Source organism: Protomyctophum bolini, assembly GCF_963924005.1.
Source record: "Protomyctophum bolini genome assembly, chromosome: 7".
NCBI classification, from domain to species: domain Eukaryota; kingdom Metazoa; phylum Chordata; class Actinopteri; order Myctophiformes; family Myctophidae; genus Protomyctophum; species Protomyctophum bolini.
Genome location: NC_137868.1, coordinates 36400153 through 36419883, shown reverse-complemented (window position 1 = coordinate 36419883; position 19731 = coordinate 36400153). Strand labels below are relative to the sequence as shown.

The window sequence follows — 19731 nt, the reverse complement described above, 5'->3', positions numbered from 1 at the left end:
TGATGAAAAGATACATGAAAGTAAATAAAGCAAAAACACACCGAAGGAAGAAAGACTAAATGAAGCTGGCTCTGCCGCGTACCGCTATGAATAACGTTTGGACAGGTGAGAGGTGTGAGTGTGCGTGGGCGCGCGCGAAAGGTGTGCGTGCGGTAGGCGACGTGGGCACATCTGGACATTTGGACACGTGCGTGCATATAGTGTACGTGTCGTTGCCCATGTGGGCTGGGCAGCAGGGTTGTGTGTGTGTGTGTGTGTGCGTGCGTGCGTGCATGCGTGCATGTGTGTGTGTGTGACACGTACAGTATGCATGAGCAGTGTGTACTTATCTTCATGTGGTCTACAAAAGGTGGGCTGGTGGGTGGCCACTGGGTCCAAGACGCAACGCCCTTCACAGAGCATCCGTTAAAGGCTGCTATGGATATTTGGTCACTTACATAACTCCCACGTAGTTACATCTCATTAGCTCCGACAAACAGCCGATTCATTATGGAGAGAGGTTCCTGTCCAGCAGGGCCGCTGGTGAATACCTGTGGTGTGGAGGTATGCGTTCCAGCTGAATCATGCTTCGCAGACTACGGGCTTTATTCAATCAAAAAGCTGCCCCGAGGTGTTAGTCACGTTACTCCCAAACTGATAGAGGCTGTAGGCCTACTGACTGAGTGGATTCACACTGTTCCCTTCATGTTCATGTTCTGTGACAAAACATCGTTGAGTGAAACACGCATGCATGCCGTGCAGCGTTTTATAGAAGAACGGGACATTCCACAAACATTGCACTGAGCAAACTTATTGCTAAAACGTAACAGGTCTACAAGCTCACAGTGTCAGCCCTTCTGGGCTTGTATATCTGCTGTTTTGGAAAAGCAAAATAATACGTTGGCTAATGTATATTGGCCCGGGGAGAATTTATGGTTTGAGTGTCTGGCTCAGTACGTTGCACTTCAAAAGCCAGGTTTTGAACCGGCAACCCTCAGATTACAATACGGCCACTTTACCCATGCTACTCAGCTATGACGGCTCATTTCACGAAACACTATTGACACCAAAATGATTCATCATTAATATGTTAACCGCAAATCTCTGATTTGAGAAATGAGAATTGATCAGTTATGACTGAATTTATAACCCATGTTCTGCGGAAGCACTACCCCCCAAAAAAAGAATAATAAATAAATAAAAATGTATAATAATTGAAGAAAAAATAAATCGTCTCTGCTGTGAATCAAATGTAGCCTACTGCAGGGGATTACATTGGGACAGAGTGCTATAATCTATGCAGAAATGCCACTGTTCTGACCTGTCCAATACAAATATGTTCTGTGGTGGCTGAGAGTATAGCAGAGAGTTGGGAACCAGTAGGGGTGGAGGAGGAGGAGGAGGAAGATGAGGGGGGGTCCTTAAGTAGGAGCAGACTTTATCCCTCGCCTGCTTTCTAGTGGTGGTCCTTGTCTCCTCTACGTCTACCAGAGCTGCCCCCTGTCAGATGGAGGGAGCAACGTGCAGGTAGACAGAAAGACACGTAGAAGTCAAAGAGGGGGGAAACAATCCATATCCAGGTGAGTTCAACATCTTTTCTATTATGTGTTATAATATAACAGCCTATATTATAGGCTGCTACAGCAATGCTCATGTCCCTGTGGTTCAACTATGGATCAACTGAATCAATGCACTGGTCTACTGTAATAAAACCCTCAGTTTTACTTATTTTTTTGTAAGACTGAGAACTGACTGCATGTGAAAAACACTTAATTTTAACGATTTCACTGTAGTGTGCAGTGATGTTTTCTTGTTAAGAGCACAGCTGGAATCTGTGGCCAGATAAGTGACTGACATTGTGACAAATTTGACAGATTTTAATAACAAATTGGTAAACATTTGGTCTTGGACTCTGACTTAATATCCTACAATAGGAATGGGACAATAATTTGAACCCAATTGTATTTATCCAAAAGCACTGTTGCTATGCAATGATGATGAATGTATGCACCATAGCTTATTTACGTCATTGGAATGTGAGGTAACAAGCTTTATAGTTTTATGTTTGTTGAAATATGTTATGCAATTGTAACTTTGACTTCATATTTAGATTATTTATTTTATTTGTTTTTCACATCACTGTGGTAGTGTGTCCATTCCCAGCGGTAAAGTGAAGCAAAGGGTGACTAGCTGTAATTCAGCCATAAAACTGAATTAGCCATTAAGCCCAATTAACACAAACAACCCCCTGCATGCTGTGGGCTCAGAAAATATTTGCTTGCTAGATGTTAGGAGTTCCTTCATGGATCTCCAACATACTACCTGATTTATTTAATTCCCTGGGAGATTTAAGGGCCGAGACGGCAACATATTTTTCTCCCAGCGGTTTTCATGATATGTGGGTGCAGAGGATTATGTAACTGTAGGTCTGTATAGTCAAAGACTTACAGTGTGCAGCCTGGCCATACAGTACAGCTCTGTTAGCACTCTGTACACCTTCTTCTCACAGCCAACAGCCTCTCCGCAGCACAAGCACCACTCTCCCTTCCTGCTTGGCCCTCTCTATTTCAAACAACTTTTATAAATCCCCACCGCCCCCCCCCCCCCACACAATTTGTCACAGTTTTTCAAAAGTATAAATATTAGCAGATAGTAGATTGGCTTTTCTTTATATATCCAAAGTATAAAGGTCATAAGTGGTTAATGTCAGCTTCACTGAGGGTTCATTGACTCTACCAGGCCATTCAATTCATCTTCTTAGTTGACTTGAGCACTCTATTGTATTCACATATTGTATTCCTCTTTTCTTTTATTATTATAATGTTTTACCTGATATAGCTATTGACTGTACATCATCTACACAACTTCAAGGGTTCATTTCGGCGTGATGCAGAGAATGAATTATAAACAATGAGTGTGCTTTTAAATTCTGAGCTTCATATATAATGTGCCACAAACATTGTGGTATGTGCCCTCATTGAGATATCCTTATGTGAAAACAGCACAGCCAAACCTCATCAGTGGCTTGTAGGTTAAGCAATCATCCGAGCAGAGATTAATCTTCGATTTCTTGTTTTTCCTAGGAAAGGACCTAACGTCCTGCGGTCTCTGACAAGTAGAGGGAGGAGTTCATACTTTTCCTACAGCATACTGTACATACACATCCTCCAAAAGGCTGTTCCATCTCAGGTTACTACTGGCCGGTGAAAATGTTGTTTACTCTAGGCCTTCTCCTCCTGCTCACCCCATTCCCCTCACTTCAAACCCCGGCCAATGAAAGGAGAGACGCCACAGGAAGTGACATGACCAAACCCAACGTTGCTCTTACCCTCACTAAACCAAAAACCACTGTTACTATTGCCAGACAGAGTCCTCGTGCCACCCCAAAGCCAAACACCGTTAATCAGACCGTTTCAGCCACCCCGGCCACCAACCAAAAACCTCCAGTGGTCAACGCTGCAAAGACCACCAAAATCAAGCCCATGCCAACAGTGATTCAAACCGTTCTCTCAAAGCCTGCAGCGAGCAGCAGCCAGAAGATAGTCAAAGACAAGAACATTCCCACAGTGGTCCAGAATGTTCACTCCACTTCCACAGTAGTCCAGACCGTTCACTCCAAGAACACTCCCACAGTGGTCCAGACCGTTCACTCCACTCCCACAGTGGTCCAGACCGTTCACTCCACTCCTTCCAAGGCTGCCACAGCGAGCGCCACTACGACCAACAAAGACAAAGCCAGCCAGGTGGCTGCCGCCAAGTCCCCTGCAACTGATGAAACAAAGACCAACAAAGACAAGTCCGTCAGCAAAGACAAGAGCACAGCCAGTGTCAGTCAGACCCAGACAAAGCCGGACACAAAGGCTGCCAAAGACAAGGTTCAGACTGTTCTATCGACCACCACAAAGCCCGCCACAGGTACCAGTACCACCATTGCCAAAGACAAGGTTCAGACTGTTCTGTCGATCACCGCAAAGCCTGCCACAGCTACCAGTACCACCACTGTCAAAGGCAAAGCCAACGCCTCCTCCACCAACCAGACTGTGGTGGCCAAAGACAAGCCAGCCCCAGTGCAGCCCATCCAGGTCGTGATCAGTGGCTTTGATCCCAGCCAGACCAAGGAGCAGGAGTTCAAGCTGAAGCCTGGTGCTCCTCTGGTCATGACACATAAGATCAGCCTGGTGCCTGGATCCTGCACCGGGAACTGCTTGGTGGAGATGGCTGCGCTCAAAGGACGCGTGGCAAGGCTTGAAAGAGAGATGTCTACCCTGAAAATGAAATGTATGATGTTTTTTATTGACCGTTAAATTCATGAATACACATACATACATTAAATATGAGGATTTAGGACTGACATGATCCACAACACTATGGTTCATAAGCAACCTATCTTATCAAGCTTTATTTTGTCTGTGCCAAGGTCTAGGTTGCTCACTCAAATGTCCAAATGAGTGCAGTGGCAATGGCAGATGTGACAAGGGGAAATGTGTCTGCCAGAATGGATTCCTAGGTCCGGACTGCAGTAAGTGTGCCCCTGGAGTAGACTGTAACAAAAGTAAGTGTCCATTTGTAGCTCACAAATGCATTGCAACATGGTAGAGCCGGGGAGGGGTATCAGACAGGTTTCTGTGCTTTTACATAATCCCATGTATCTTCTTCTCCCAATCTCTGCTCTGTTCAATTCCAGAAAGCGTTAAAGAGAAGGTAACCGTGGATTCCATGACACTGCAGGTGAACCAGGAAAGTAACAGCATGAGGGACACCACACAGAAGAAGGACCAGAAGAAGGCCACAGAGGTCGACACCAAACAGAAAGTAGCCACACATGTCAAAGTGGATCTCGTTAAAACGCAAGAAAAACAGGTGGCCTCTGTTAGCAAAACAACTGTTAAAGATTCTGCAAGTGGCAAAACAACCCTCCGCCCAACTGTTGGCCAGGTTCTCTTGAAACACGAGGGCAGAAAGCATGAGGAGGCCCGCAAAGGAAAAACCACAGTCCTGACTGCTAAAACCTTTTCCAAAACGGATGTCAAGCTAGTTAAAGAGGGAACTGCAGATAAAGCCAACGCTAGAACCAGCCAACTGAAAGACCAACCTCAACTCAACGTGACTCAGAGCGTGGTGAAGAAATCCAATGGTACGGCTAAAGTCCTGACCATTCTGACCAAGGCTACCGGAGCATCCAACAACAAGACCAGATCAGGGAAAGAGGGCTTTGAACAGTCCACCTTGGCTGAGAAGACAGCTTCTGGGAAAGGGAAAGGCGTACAGAGGAGTCAGTATCTAGTGAACGTGAGTCATGCAGAGGCAACAAGTGATGCCGCGAAGAAGGCACCAGCAACCGGCCTCGGCTCTGTCAAGGTCACAAACATCACTTCCTACACCTTCACTCTGACATGGGCCGCCCCGCCGGGCATGTTCAACTCCTTCACCGTCAACAGACGGGAGTACAGAGCAGAGGGCGAGGAAGATGAAGAAGAAGAGGAGGTCGAGGAAGGTCTTGTGGACGATAAGGCCAAGAACACCACTGACATCCAAGTACACAGCGGCGACAGCAACAACAACGCCACCGCTTCCACCACTAAAGTTCCTGACACCAGAGGCAAAGCCGAGAGCAGGAGGTTCTCTGTGATTGTTCCTGGAACCGAGCGTTCTGTGGAGTTCACGTCCCTCCGTCCGCTGACCCGTTATTCCCTGCACATATTCGGTGTCGGTGCCGTGCGAAGGTCCAAGATTCACAGAGTGACCGTGATGACAGGTAATCAAAAGTTCATATTTTATAAAACTACTTTTTATAATTTACTTTATTAATATTTACTTATAGGGATAGTGAATCCACTCTATAGTTCATGCTGCCTTCGTTTCTCTCTTTCTCACACCAGGACCTGAGCCTGTTACAGAACTAGTGTTCAGCAATGTGACGGAGTCTTCTCTGGCCGTGTCCTGGACCAAACCAAAGATCACGCTCACAGGCTTCAGAATCACCTACACTCACTCCGTCACAGGTTTGCCACCTCTATCTCACGTAGGCTACCTACTGTATATGAGCGCTAGCTCATATACCCATGCACTCCCACAATTTAAATACGCAGGGCGCATGGACCACATTACTTAGTGTTCATTTCATTTTTCACGTACTGCAGCAAGTAAGTAGCTAAGTTATTGGTGACATTTGCGATGCTGTGTGCATATCGCCCAATCATGCAGGCCAAAGCAGCTTTGTGAGCGTCGACCCCGAGCAGTCCCATGCGGTTCTGTCCCAGCTGTCTGCTGGGGCTCCCTACGTGGTCAGTGTCACTGTCACACAGGGCAAGATCCAGAGTGATGCCCTCACCTCCACCATCACCACAGGTACACACAGCCAACTGCACACGCTAATCTGCTAATCTTTCCATAGTGGTCTATAGTCACTCTATATGCATGCAGAATTTGCAGATCCTGCTACCTGCAACAACTCCATTCCCCTTTAGGGGTCATTAAAGTCATGTGGTGGTCATTTCATCACCTTACCTTAGTGTGCCTTATGGGCTCTTTTATGTATGTTATCACTTAATAAAAGTAAGTAAAATGATTTGGGGAAAAGGACTAAAGCGAGAAAGTAAATAATAATAGTAAATAATTATTTAATTTAATTATTTAATTATATGCCAGGTTGAAAGTGATTAAAAATGTAGGCCTATGGTTGCAGATATAAGAAAACACGTAAACACGACTTATCTGAAATCAGATTGATCAGCAAACAGAGTTTGGTGGAAAATATGCATAAAATAAGTTAATTTGATATTAAATATGCAGATGAAAAACTAGAGGGTGGCAATTGCCTCCCCTGAGCTCAGTTTTGGGTCCAAGGAACACCAATGGTCAACGGAAAATCTCAACGCACAACTGCATTCATGTGCATGAAAAATAGCCTATAACGGCAAATACAACGGGTTAACTCTATAAATAATAGTAAATGTTTACTTTTATTTACTAATGCCAACTCAAAATGTTACTAGGCCTACTTATGACCTATGTTATATACTACTTATATACTAAAGAATCACACGCATGTGAATTGAGGGGCGCTCTTATCATCATACTGTACAAAATGTACAGCATGGAAAATTTGTAAAAACAATCAAAACAGTTTCCACTATAATGACACGCCCTAAATAGGGATGCTGGGTTAAAATGTCTATTTTTAGGGTACAGAATTTGCCTGACGGAACACCAATGTTCTGATGCACACACTGATCTATAGGGGAGCACTGAGCAAGAACTTCAGGACAGTAACATGTCATGTTTCCCGCTTGCAGTGCCCGCCCCTCCAACGCTTCTCCAAGTGGTTAACATCACAGACACCAGGGCCGTGCTACAATGGACCCCCAGTCTGGGGAAGGTAGACCGCTTCATCATCAGCTACGAGTCCTCCAAGAGTGAGTGAAGCATTTTTGTGATATCCCAAAATGCATCCCGAAATGCCTTGAAGTAACCTTGGAAATGCTAATGACTAAAGTATGGTCCATCGCACGACGGTGTCACAAACTTAAAGCAACCAACCTTCAAGCTACACTGCATTTCAAAGACAAACATTGTGCCTTTGACTCCATTACTTGTATAAGAAAGTAAAAAGTACATTATCAACAACTTAGCCCCATTTCAAATAGTGAATATAGCCGACCTACAAGCTCACTATTTTTGGCAGGCAACACCATCGTGTGATGGGAGTATGAATTGCGCTTAAAATGTACCCCTTCCCTTGTTTTGTTTTCTCCCTCCCCACACGCTGCAGCTCCGAACGTGACGGTGACTGTGATGGTGTCTGGAAACTCGGTGGAACACCACCTGAGAGGACTGCAACGAGGCACTCTGTACACAGTCAAAGCCCTGAGCCAGAAGGACAGCCTGCAGAGCACGTCCATCTCCACCACCTTCACTACTGCTAATGGTGAACAACATACATGACTGTAGTGGGCTGATTTGAAAGCCAATTTATATCGTGTCGCGAGACCCTTTAAAGGTGTGTCAGATGCAACACTTTACAGCTGAAAACATGTCATGTTTGTTGCTGTAGACGCTCCGGTTTATAGATTAGTTTGATTATTGAGGATTGAGCCTACACTGAGCCTACACTGAGCCTACACTGAGCCTTGATGCCGGTGCCAGGAGCTCCAACCTCTTTAAGTGCCCCACAGTCCGACATGCGTGGCCGGTTAAGACACATGCGTATTGCGTGGCCGGTTAAGACTTGTGTGGTCAGTAGGGGTATAGGTTATAGGGTTTGGGGTAGGGTGTCACAGTCGGACTATTGCGTGCGGGACTGTTAGTATGTCGGACCAAAGATATTCTCCCATGACGAAAGACAACCTGAACAGCGTGGGGGAAACAATCTGTATGAGTGTTTGTTAACATCCTGCTTAATGTTGTGTCCCACAGCGGTTAAAGCCAGCGAGGTGTCTGCTCGCTCTGCGGTGATCGCATGGAGAGCACCTGCTGTTCCTTTCCATAGCTACAGAGTGACGTACCAGGTGGCAGGAGAGGAGGCCAAGGTCAGAGAGTCATCTGAACATTCACACTCGCCCTTAGTTTGTTTTCCAGTTCAGGTTCAAAACTGAAGCAGAGCAGAAACATGGCAGAGGTACTAGTAAGCTATGCAGCTGCAGGCTGCAGCGATATACAGTAACATTAATAATGGTTGTGGCCACTTAGGTGTGACCAGAGCACGGCCATTATTAATCTGATTAGCTGCAGCTATGTGTGTTGTTGTCCCTGCCATGTTTTACCCTGCTGTAGTTTTATAAGCTGATCTAGAAAAGAAACAACAAAATCAACCCTGGTTAAGTCTGAATGTTAAAGCTACAACCTGGGATTTAGTCATACTTCTAATAAATTATGTGATGTGTCAGTGGTTGGAGGTGGTCTCCCTATCTTCCACTGTGAGAACCTGGTGTCTGGGTAGGACACCTAAAGTAGCCTACTGGTCAATGGCAGTAAAGTTATTTGAATCAAATTTGTGTACACCACCACCATCTTTCATCTTCATTGCAGTTCAGACATTGTAGCAGTTACCTCGCTCTGCCAGGAGAGGGTGACAATGGACATCAAACATTCATTTTTCCCATAGACGTTTCAGAAAGTATTTATTTAAAGACCTTTACGCCTCGGACAAAGCCAACTCGGATCGTGACAACTCATGAACAAATAATTAGAAAAAAGAAAAAAAACAAAAAAGGTGTTGTACGGCAACTTGTACATTGCCCTTTTTTCTTCTTTCTAATTATTTGTTCGGCCCAAAACATTGTGTTTGTTGTCACGATCACAGTTGGCTTTGACCGAGGCGTAAAAGGTCTTTAAATAAATACTTTATGAAATGGGGAAAATTTATTGGAAATTGTCTTCCGGGCCGCTCGACGGGGAAGCGGACTGCGACGCTCTATTGTATTGTAGATAATAATAATGTGTGTGTGTGTGTGTGGTTGTTCAGGAGGTGACCTTGGAGTCCACCATCACAGAGTATAAGCTGACAGGTCTGCTGTCTATGTCAAAGTACTTTGTTCTGCTACAAGGAGAGAGAGATGGACACTACACCTCCATCATCACCACAGAGTTCATCACAGGTACAACATTACAGTCCTTAAATAAATTGGCACCAATTAATGCACATATATCAGAGCTTCTACCTCTCAAAAACACAACAAGGTCCTGGGTCTTGGGTCTACTGATCCAGTCATTTTAGGATAGATCATTTTCCGCTGTAGTGCCTAAACAGTGGAACTATCTTCCACCCCATGATGTTTGAGCATCTCATACCTTGCCTGTGTTTAAATCACGTTTGGAAACGTGCTTGTAGCCTACTCCTTCGCAATGTGTCTATGTGTTGCAATTTCTATGTGTTTTCCTCACGTTTATTGTATTACTATTAACATTTTACAGCACTTTGGTTACACAACAGTGTACAGCACTTTGGGTCAACACCGTTGTTTTAAATGTTCTCTATAAATAAAGTGTCTTGGATTGGATACAAGTAGTATTTTCTTGTCATCCTAAAAGCCTATACTAATTCATGCAACCAAAGTCGCTCGCTGAAAACAAGAAAAATAGGTGAATTGTAGATGAAGTGTAGCTGAAAATGTATTATTTTTGGCAAGTGACGCAGTCATGCTAGGCTACATCATTTATATTCAGCTTTACCCTCCAAAGATGTATCTGCTCCAGCAATAAACCTCGTTGCGATTCTTTCTTAGCGTAGACGTAGAGTAGCTGAGCGCTATAACTTACTGTCATGTTGCAGGGAAGCTGCGTTTCCCCTTCCCCACGGAGTGTGCTCAGGAGCTGCTGAACGGAGCTCTGCAGTCAGGAGAGGTGGACATCTTCCCGTACGGCAGAGAGGGAGGTCCAGTCAGGGTCTACTGTGACATGGAGACAGACGGAGGCGGATGGACGGTGAGGAGGCTCATCTTAGTGCAAGGGGTTCCCAAACTCTTCAGGCCGTGACCACCCTGAAATAATCATATTTGAACTGGAGATCTCCCAAAATAATCATATTTGAACTACCCTTATAACACTATATGTCGTTTGTTTACTGCCGAGTGAAAAAGCAATGTTGCACGTTAAGTTAATCATCTGGAGACCCTCCAAAATAATCGGTTTGGTCTCCCTAATAAACCCTAGAACACTAAACCCAACTTTTGTCACATCACTAAACCTGGATATAGCTGTATATTACACAGAGAGAGAGAGAGAGAGATAGAGAGAGATAGATAGATAGATAGATATAAACAAAGGTCACCGGGCTCTGGAATCAAACCCCTGGCTGGCTGTCAGGCTGCATTGGAGCCTGTATGTGGTATGCACCTTAAGAGCAAGGCCAGTGTCTTACTTTGTTGTGTTGTGATCATTGTCTAGGTGTTCCAGAGAAGGATTAACGGAAAAACTGATTTCTACAGAACCTGGAGTGAATACACCACTGGGTTTGGAAACATCAGTGAAGAGTTCTGGCTCGGTACAGATGGGGGCTCCTCCCGGTTCTTCTTACATCCTCTGTTAAAAAAGAAATAACTTGTCACGTGTTGGTGTACATTAGTACATGGTAACAGCTAAATGATTGTCCAAATGGATCCTTATGGTTGTGTAAATATGAGATTGTACAAATCAAAAGCACCCTTAGGGGTCCATCTGGTTACATTATGTCTGCTCTCAGAGTTAATGCACACTTGCAGGATCAAACCCTTAAAGATGGAGTGCTACGACTTTTTTCCAACCTAAAACATGATCATCAGGTATTATTATAATATAAGGAGGAAGAACGTTTTCCAAAAAGTGTACAGTATTTGTTAAAATCATGCTTTTAGTGGACACGCCCTGCCTGGTTTGCCTGGTGGGTGATGATGGGTGGTGATCCACCTGAACTGAAGCCACACCCACAGCTGTAGTTGTATGATAAAGGGGGAGGCTGATATTACTACATTACTGTTTATTTCATTGGCCCGTTTGACTGTCAAGGGTTCATTCTCCAGGAAGAAACCCTAAATACAAAGTTAATACACCATTGCACATAAAAACGACTCCAGGGTGTCTAATGAAGTACTGTCACCTCTTAGACACAGGAAAAATACAAAAGTTGTGGCACTCTTTAAAGATGGAGTCCCGTGATTAGACCCCCAGGTTATATTATTCAAATATGTCTTCCCTGTGTATTTTTGGTTTCTTCCTGAAAAGCTGTGAGGCAGTCAGGCTTAAGTTCAGGTGGGTGGTGAAAACCAGGTATACTTAATGTACTGTGGGTGTGGCCACATAAAAACATAATTTGAACACTTTCTGTAAACTTAAAAGTCTTCCTCCTACTATAATCATAGTAGGATTGATGATCATGTTTTAGGGGGAGGGGAATCACAGAACTCCGGCTTTAAGTAGTTTGTTCGGAAGAGCCTCCGATACTGCTTAAAATGTTGGCATCTGTGAGTATTAAATTACTTTTAAAAGAGTGTCATTCCGCGAACAAATTAAATTCAAGCAAGTTTGTTCTCCATCCCGCCATCAGGAAACGGGCTGCTGCACAACCTGACAACCATGGGCGCTGTGAGTCTGAGAGTGGACATGACGTCAAGACCAGACACCGCCTACGCCCACTACGCCAACTTCACCGTCGACTCGGAGGACCATCACTACGCCATCACGCTCTCCGGCTACACCGGAACAGCAGGTGCAGTAATTAGCAACTTATTTCATTCTATAGGGATTTACACACCAGGTGGCGTGATGAATATTAGACAATAGTAAAATGTGAATTACTGAATGTTTAGCATCAAAACCATGCATATACCGTAGTCGATGACTCATTTATACAGGGTGATATATTTATGCTCAGGGTAGAAGCAAAAGAATAATAATACCCAAAACAAAAAATCACTCACATTTTATATTTGCATTTAGTGTGAATATACTCTCACAAATATATTTTCAGGTTAAATAATTACACAAAAAGGCTGTCAAGTATGCTTTGTTTACTACTGGATGAAAGGGAAATTCTGCACTGCCTGTATCTGATAATTTCCTGCATAATAAACAGTTTTCTAACCGTTTTCATGTTGCTGTGCTTCAGGTGATTCTATGAAGTATCACAACGGACGTCCCTTCTCCACACGGGACAAGGACCCAGACCCCCTGGGCATCCACTGTGCCAGGGCCTACATGGGTGGCTGGTGGTACAAGAACTGCTACAAGACCAACCTCAATGGCCTCTACGGCATGAACAGCAACAATCAGGTATATATATACACAGCACTTAATTTGTGTTGCTCTATAACAGATTGTGCACTGCTGGTCCCAGCTAAATAGCTAAAGCAGGACTCTTAAACATGGGGATCCGGGACCCCTAGGGTATCCTCAGAGATTATGTTTTGGAGCTGCCAAATGTTTGTGTGATAGCGACTTTTTACATTAACCACTTGAACCCTTACATGCCTATTCTGGGGGAACATTAGCCGGAAATAGCAGATCTATACAACTCAAGATCGGTGACTAGGTTTGGTGTACAGGGACAAAAAGAACAGAACAAGTACCGAGCCAAAGGTCAAGTGGTTCAAATATAAGTGGTTCAAATACCGGTAATCATAATATCCTCTCGTTCTCTCTCGGATTGGATCAAATTGGTGTCCTGGGCTGAAAATCCATTTTCAGTTTGCTAAAGAGCTGGAAAGACAAGGAGAGAGCTGTCCTTGAAAAAAACAAACAAACCAAAAAATGTGTAGTACATACCGGTACATATTACTAAATGGTAATTTCTCAAATGTTTTGTCTTACAATGCAGGGTGTGGTCTGGATAGACTGGAAGGGCAAAGACTCGTCCATCCCCTTCGCCGAGATGAAGATCAGACCAGCTGGCTTCTCCCCCGCAACCCATGGCTAAAGATGTTCCTTTCCCTGTATGACATCTCCAGCCCTAAAAAAAATAACCTTGCGTTTGAGAAACGAGGAGAATTCAGGACCGTGGGAAGTCCAGAGGAGAGGAGATCACACACCTGCTGCATCTCACTTTCCAAACGAACTTGTGCTCGTGTGTGTGCAGGTTTCTCACGGCTGTAAAAGACGACAGCTGGTCACAGCGAGTCGTTAGATGAAGTGCCGACAGTTTCTGTTCTGTTGTTTTTTTCTCATGCATGTATCATCAGCTGTGTTGTTATGAAATGTAACAAGAGTGAGATATTTTTGATTGTGACATTTTGGATTGTATTGTTCTCTTCCGTCCGACCCTTCCATCTCCACACACTCTCAAACACCTCTGTAGGCCATCAAGGTATATGCCACCCCACTACTACTGTAAGTAAAATATGCACTGTCTCACTCTATTGGAATAAATGTGGCTTAAGTGGGTCTCAAGTGTGCTTTTTCTTGTACAATAAAATATCAAAGTTTGATACAAAACAATCTGACAAATTGGGGACACACCACGATGAGAAGAGATGTGATTACACTACAGATGCGTAGACACTGCAAAGAAACTAGAACAATGTTTACATACATAAATTAAGCTGGCAGTCAAGTACACTGTACTTGACCGCCAGTTTATTAATTCTCATATAATTTATAATCAGTACAGTACAAACATAGGGGTTTAAATTAAAGGGCCCTCATTTTTTTAAATAGACAGGGACTAACAGGACACAGGTGAGCACTAAGGACAATTAATTAACACATGATTGGCATGGAGTAAACAACTAATACAAACAACATACTGTAACTAATCAAAGGTCAATGAGACAAGACAGGTAACAGTAACTATAAGAAAAACAGTTAACACTAAATGAAACCCTATAACTGATTAAGAAATATATGAAATTTAAAACTGAAACACCAACTAATCTATAGGAAACAAATACACAAGAAAACAGCAGGAAGACAGAACATGAATCAGATCATGGCATGTCATGCGATGGGATTGCATTGGTTCCTAATAGGGGGCATAGCCCAGAGCCATAGGGTAAGACAGAGTTGCGACATTGAGGGGGCAGAAAACAGACCGGTCACGTGGTTCATCTGTTTTTCATTTCCGTTCACCAAAATATATTTTAAAACACCTTTACATTTTATTAGGACAAATTTATTTGACTGTAATGACGAAACGGAAGTGGGGAGGAGGCGTCACATCCGTTCCATCCTCCGATCATTTTAAGAGCTTCTGTTGCTCCAAACTGTATGACCGGAACTTCCGGAAGCATCTGAAAACTGTGGGAGGCAACAGTCTGACTCGCGAGACTAACTGACAAAAAGGAAAGGGATGAGATAGGATTATCGAGTCCTAATTAATAAACATAGATGCCCAAATTAGAACATAAGCAACGGAGATGAGAATAGATGGGAGGCAGTGGAATGAGATGAGATCAACACGAATGAGATAAGACAATGTATGAAATGTATTGATTAATAAGCTATTCAGGGCTCTTAAGCACTTATGTCCTACTTATACAACAAATACTGATGACACTTGTAGATGGACTACTTTCAAATATTTCAGATATTTCATAAAGTTTGGGAATTTGAACCTATGTTGAGATGCCCACAATTGGGGCAGTAGGTCCCGGAACCAACACAAAGTACAAGTTGTACCAAAATGTAAAATATTTGTTTTTCTACATTATCATTTCTCAATATCATTAAAAGCGACCTTTAACATGAATACATTATCAACAACTACATACTTATAAGATACTTTAGTAATCATGCAATCTGCTTGGTTAGTATAATAACCCATAGCCAGTGTTGGGCAGTAACAAGTTACTAGTAATATATTACTGTAATATTTTTACTTTACCCAGTAACGAGTAAAGTAAGGAATTACTCAAAACAATCATATTATACTATATTACTTTGTAAAAAATAACGCATATTACATATTACTCAGGATTTGTTGGCTACGGTTTGAAAACATTTCATTTAAAAGGTCAAGAGAGATTGCTGCTTTATTTTGTAGGCTTTTTGACTGATTGGTGACTCTGATTCTTCTTTTTATTATTCAAAACAATTGGATTGAGTTCTAAAAGAATCTGACTAAACAGATTGTGTTGTTGTAGGATCCCTTTTTTGTGGGTGTGGGGGTTAAATTAATATGCACTATAATATGAAATATAATATATTACTCTTGATTCAAAAGTAATAATAATATATAATTACTTTTTGAAGGAGTAATATGTAATAAGTAACATATTTCTCTCTTGAGTAATACTGCCCATAGTCTACCTGAAGTGGTAGTTCACAAAGTAAAACCAACAAAACACCTTTTCTTTTCACTTCAATCTAAACGGACATTTTGAGGCTTTTGAGACTTTTGAGGCTGAGGCTCTGAGCCACTGTGCTACACATCTTCACATATATGTTTGTAATATTGCTACTACTGTTGATGATGGCCTGTATATTATTGTATACTATTGTACGTCTTTAAATTAGGGCTGGAACTTGATTAAGAAAATGAATCTAATTAGAGGTTATGTAATTAATTAATAGAAATTAATCACATGTTTAAGCACAGATCAATATTTGAGCTGAGAAGCCATTTGTCTTCAATTAAAACAGATTTTGGTATATGAGTGAATCAATGAGTGATTGTTTTAAATCAAAATGTTACTGTGCGCAAAGCAGTCTGATCAGCTTCTTCTCCCATTGACAAATATTCAGACCACGGCCATCTTGCCAGCAAGGTGCTAACTAGGTGCAACTTCCCATTGACAGCCCATATTCATCCAAACAGAAAAGTCCTAAGTGTTTAAAACAACGTCAAACTCACCAACATTGCAGCTATACGAATAGCTTGAATGATCCTTTCTATCTGCAGTCTATTAGTCCAAGTGTTTGTTTCATATAAATACACTGTAGGGTTGTTATGAGCTACTTCCTGTCAAGACATTTCTTGCAGGTGATTTTCTTCTAAGGCCCAATCCCAATCCACTCCCTTGCACTCAATGTGCCCTTACTGAATTAGTTGCGCGTTCATGTGAAGTCTGCGAGGGCTTGAGGGATGTCCCATTTGAAATCGGTAAGTCAGTGAGGGCTCAGCCCCGCCCCTTTATGTGCCCTTTGCCAAAGTCAGCATCGATGCTGACTTTGGCAAAGAAATTACCCACAGTTCATAATCTAGTGTCATGAATGGCGGACTCATCTTCAAAGTGCTGTGCCATTTCTTTCACAACAATTTTGAGCCCTTGCAGCCTCTCACCCTCAAGCACTTACAGCTGACGTCATTAAAGTCAATGAGGGTCCAGGGCTCAGGGCTTGAGGGAGGCAATTGGGATTTGGCCTAAGTATTGGAGTTTGGAAGCACTCGTTTTCAGTGAAGCAACCCCCTGCTGCGTCCTGCATTATGTGCAAATTCAAAACAGGTGGTACACAGGGCTGTTGAGTGATGATCAACGAGCACTCCCAAAATCTGACATCACCTGCACGGAATTTCTTGAGGAAGTAGCTCATAACATAGTCTACGGTGGACTTTTATGAAACAAAAACTAATTCAAGCTTTCCGTACGTTGTTTTCTGTTTGGATGAATGGGCTGTCAATGGCTGTCAATTGCGTGCACTGGGATTTGTTGTCTGTTGGTTGGTGTGCCAGTATGATCGGTACGCCTGGAACTTATCCAGTGAGAAAGCGGTTCTGTAGCGCAAAAACTATTAAAATGCATATTCTTTTAATCACGTTATTCCTTCTGCAAACAAAATTCATCCGTTTAGAAGTCCCAGCCCTACCTTAAATGTCTCAATGAATTGAATAGGGCTTTTTGTGTTATCCTTTTAGCACCATTGCATATTCGTCCCAAGGTACTATTTGCACACCGTTAATAAAGTATTCAATCAATCAATCAAAGCTCTGTCATGAGATATGACTCCAGCGGTCAGATCTACTTTAGACGGTTTCAACTTTAGATTGATAAATGAGGGTGCGGTCACCTGTTGGGATCTTAAGTATTTATATAAAATGCAAATAAAACGCACACACAGCACATAGGAAGACTTCACTGTGGCAGTGTGGTACAGCCAGTAATGTCACTATCCCAGATTTTGAAAAAGAATCGAGTACCTGTCTCAGTGTGTACTCAAAAGATACCCAAATTAGAACAGAAGCAGCAGCTTGGTTAAAGGATTAGTCACAAGAAAACACAACATGCTCTTCATGTATGTTTTCATATACTGTGCAGCAAACACATAAAGCAGAGTCCTCTGGTGAAGACATTGCTGGGAAAAGAAAGCTGTGCTATTCATGCATGGTTGGCGGCTGGCAGTGATTTTGGGTAGCGGGGCTATAAGACATCCATTATACTATAATGCTACTAGTTCAACCTGTAGCAATAGCATCATATTCCAGATATCAAAGTACAGCAATGACACTACTACAGGCCTATACTTTGTTACAGCAAGTGCTCCACAACAGAAGTGCATGCCCACAACAAACACTCCACTGAACATTGTTTGTATTTGTACAGATAGCTGCTCTTATACTGTCATTAATAATGACAGTACGCATGCACGCGTGCACACACACACACACACACACACACACAAGCGCCAAGACGAATCAAACACACTCACACACACACACACACACGCACGCGCACGCAACTGGCGCAAACGGCACCGACCAAAATGGAATAAAGATGCAAGCAACTTGCAAGGCACACACACACACAAGCACGCACGTGCGCACGCACACGGCACCGAAACAACACTAACACACGCACACAAACACAGCCTCTCTCTCTCTCTTCCCAACTCAATGAGAGCTCGAGCCACTTTCAATGTGATTAAATCAGGGATTATATGTTTCTTAACTTTGTGAGATAAATTAAGCAGACCACAATACCTTTCTGTGGGTCTGGTGTGCGGTCAGCTGTCTGCCCCAAGGAAGAATTTCAAACTCACAAAACGTATTTTGTCTCCTTTCCTTTTGTTATCCTAAATGGACTATATGCTCCCAGTCTCTTAACTTCATTTTCCCCTCCACGGACACGGGACAAAACGGGACAAACACGGGACATTCAAGCCTTTTGGGCTGTAAAGAATCAGCCCATTTTGACCTATTTTGTGTTTTTCTTGTAACTATTTGATGCTGTTGCTGCTTTAGATTATACCAGAATATAGAAGTATCTATTCTAAAACATTTTAATAATAATTTCTCATCTTTACTCCATAGGATAGGGGGGGCTGAGCCCCCCTTGCCCATTGATACGAGCCACCCAGGGGTCTGGGACTTTCCATTTTTGGTAAGTTGGTTTGATATAACCAAAGTGATTGGCATTTCATAATGTCTTGTGTAATGCTGCATGTTGTGTGTTCTCTTGTACTTTGCGTGGCTGTCTCAATGAGGTTATTGTGTGAGACTTGGATATGGACTCTGGACTCTGTCCCAAATTTGCCCAGAGCCAGTGGACACTCAGTGACCACTTCCACAGCAGAATTTAGCCACTTTCAACCCATCAATCAAAGTATATTTATATAGCACATTTACATTGATTGAAGACAAACCAAAGTTGAACAAGAACATATAAAAACAATAAGTGACATAAAGTAATAGCAAACAAAGTAAAAAGTGAAATCAGAAGTACATATGTTATAATATATATATATATATATATGCTTAATCAAACAACATTAAAAGCCAGGGAGAAAAAGTGGGTCTTTAGAAGAGATTTAAAAATACCCAGGGCAGAGCGAATGGGAAGAGGCATGGCATTCCACAGGGTGGGACGGGCCACAGAGAAGGCTCGGTCATGAGGTTCCAGGCACAATCAAAATAAGTTGGTCAGCTGACCTCAAGGGTCTGGCTGGGACGTATGGATCAATGAGCTCGCAGAGGTAAGAAGGGGCAAGCCCATTTTGGGCTTTAAAAATAAACAAAAAATATTTTAAATCAATTCTAAAATGAACTGGAAGCCAATGGAGGGAAGCAAGGACAGGTGTAATATGATTGAGCTTTTTCGTTCCAGTAAGGAGGCGAGCAGCAACATTTTGGACAAGTTGAAGGCGCCTGATAGCAGAATGATCAGAATGATCGATTCCTTTGGTTCGAGGACAGGGGGAAGGGGGGTCTTTGGGGAAGTTAGACCAGTGTGTGCAGCACAGCTTAAATCAGATCTTACAATAAATGCACGTCTGTGTGTACGTACGCATGTACGTCTGTAATACAGGTAAACCGAGGACCGTTCAGCCCACCGACTTCACATTCCACACATTCCACACCACCACAGTGAGTGCAGTGCCGTGACGTAAGCGGAGTACCCGGAATGCCGTTTA

General features: G+C 42.9%; 1 protein-coding gene across 1 annotated transcript; it reads left to right on the top strand.

Annotated features, from left to right (window-relative positions):
- Window positions 1-1435: 1435 nt before the first annotated feature.
- Window positions 1436-13830, top strand: tnxba (tenascin XBa). Its single transcript, XM_080768686.1, has 15 exons — window positions 1436-1559; window positions 3063-4257; window positions 4397-4531; window positions 4664-5734; window positions 5859-5981; window positions 6184-6327; window positions 7275-7394; window positions 7751-7906; window positions 8395-8507; window positions 9443-9575; window positions 10250-10401; window positions 10864-10960; window positions 11999-12160; window positions 12560-12723; window positions 13268-13830. The coding sequence occupies exons 2-15, from the start codon at window positions 3189-3191 to the stop codon at window positions 13364-13366; spliced, it is 3738 nt and encodes a 1245-aa protein (XP_080624812.1). The 5' UTR covers window positions 1436-1559; window positions 3063-3188; the 3' UTR covers window positions 13367-13830.
- Window positions 13831-19731: the final 5901 nt, after the last annotated feature.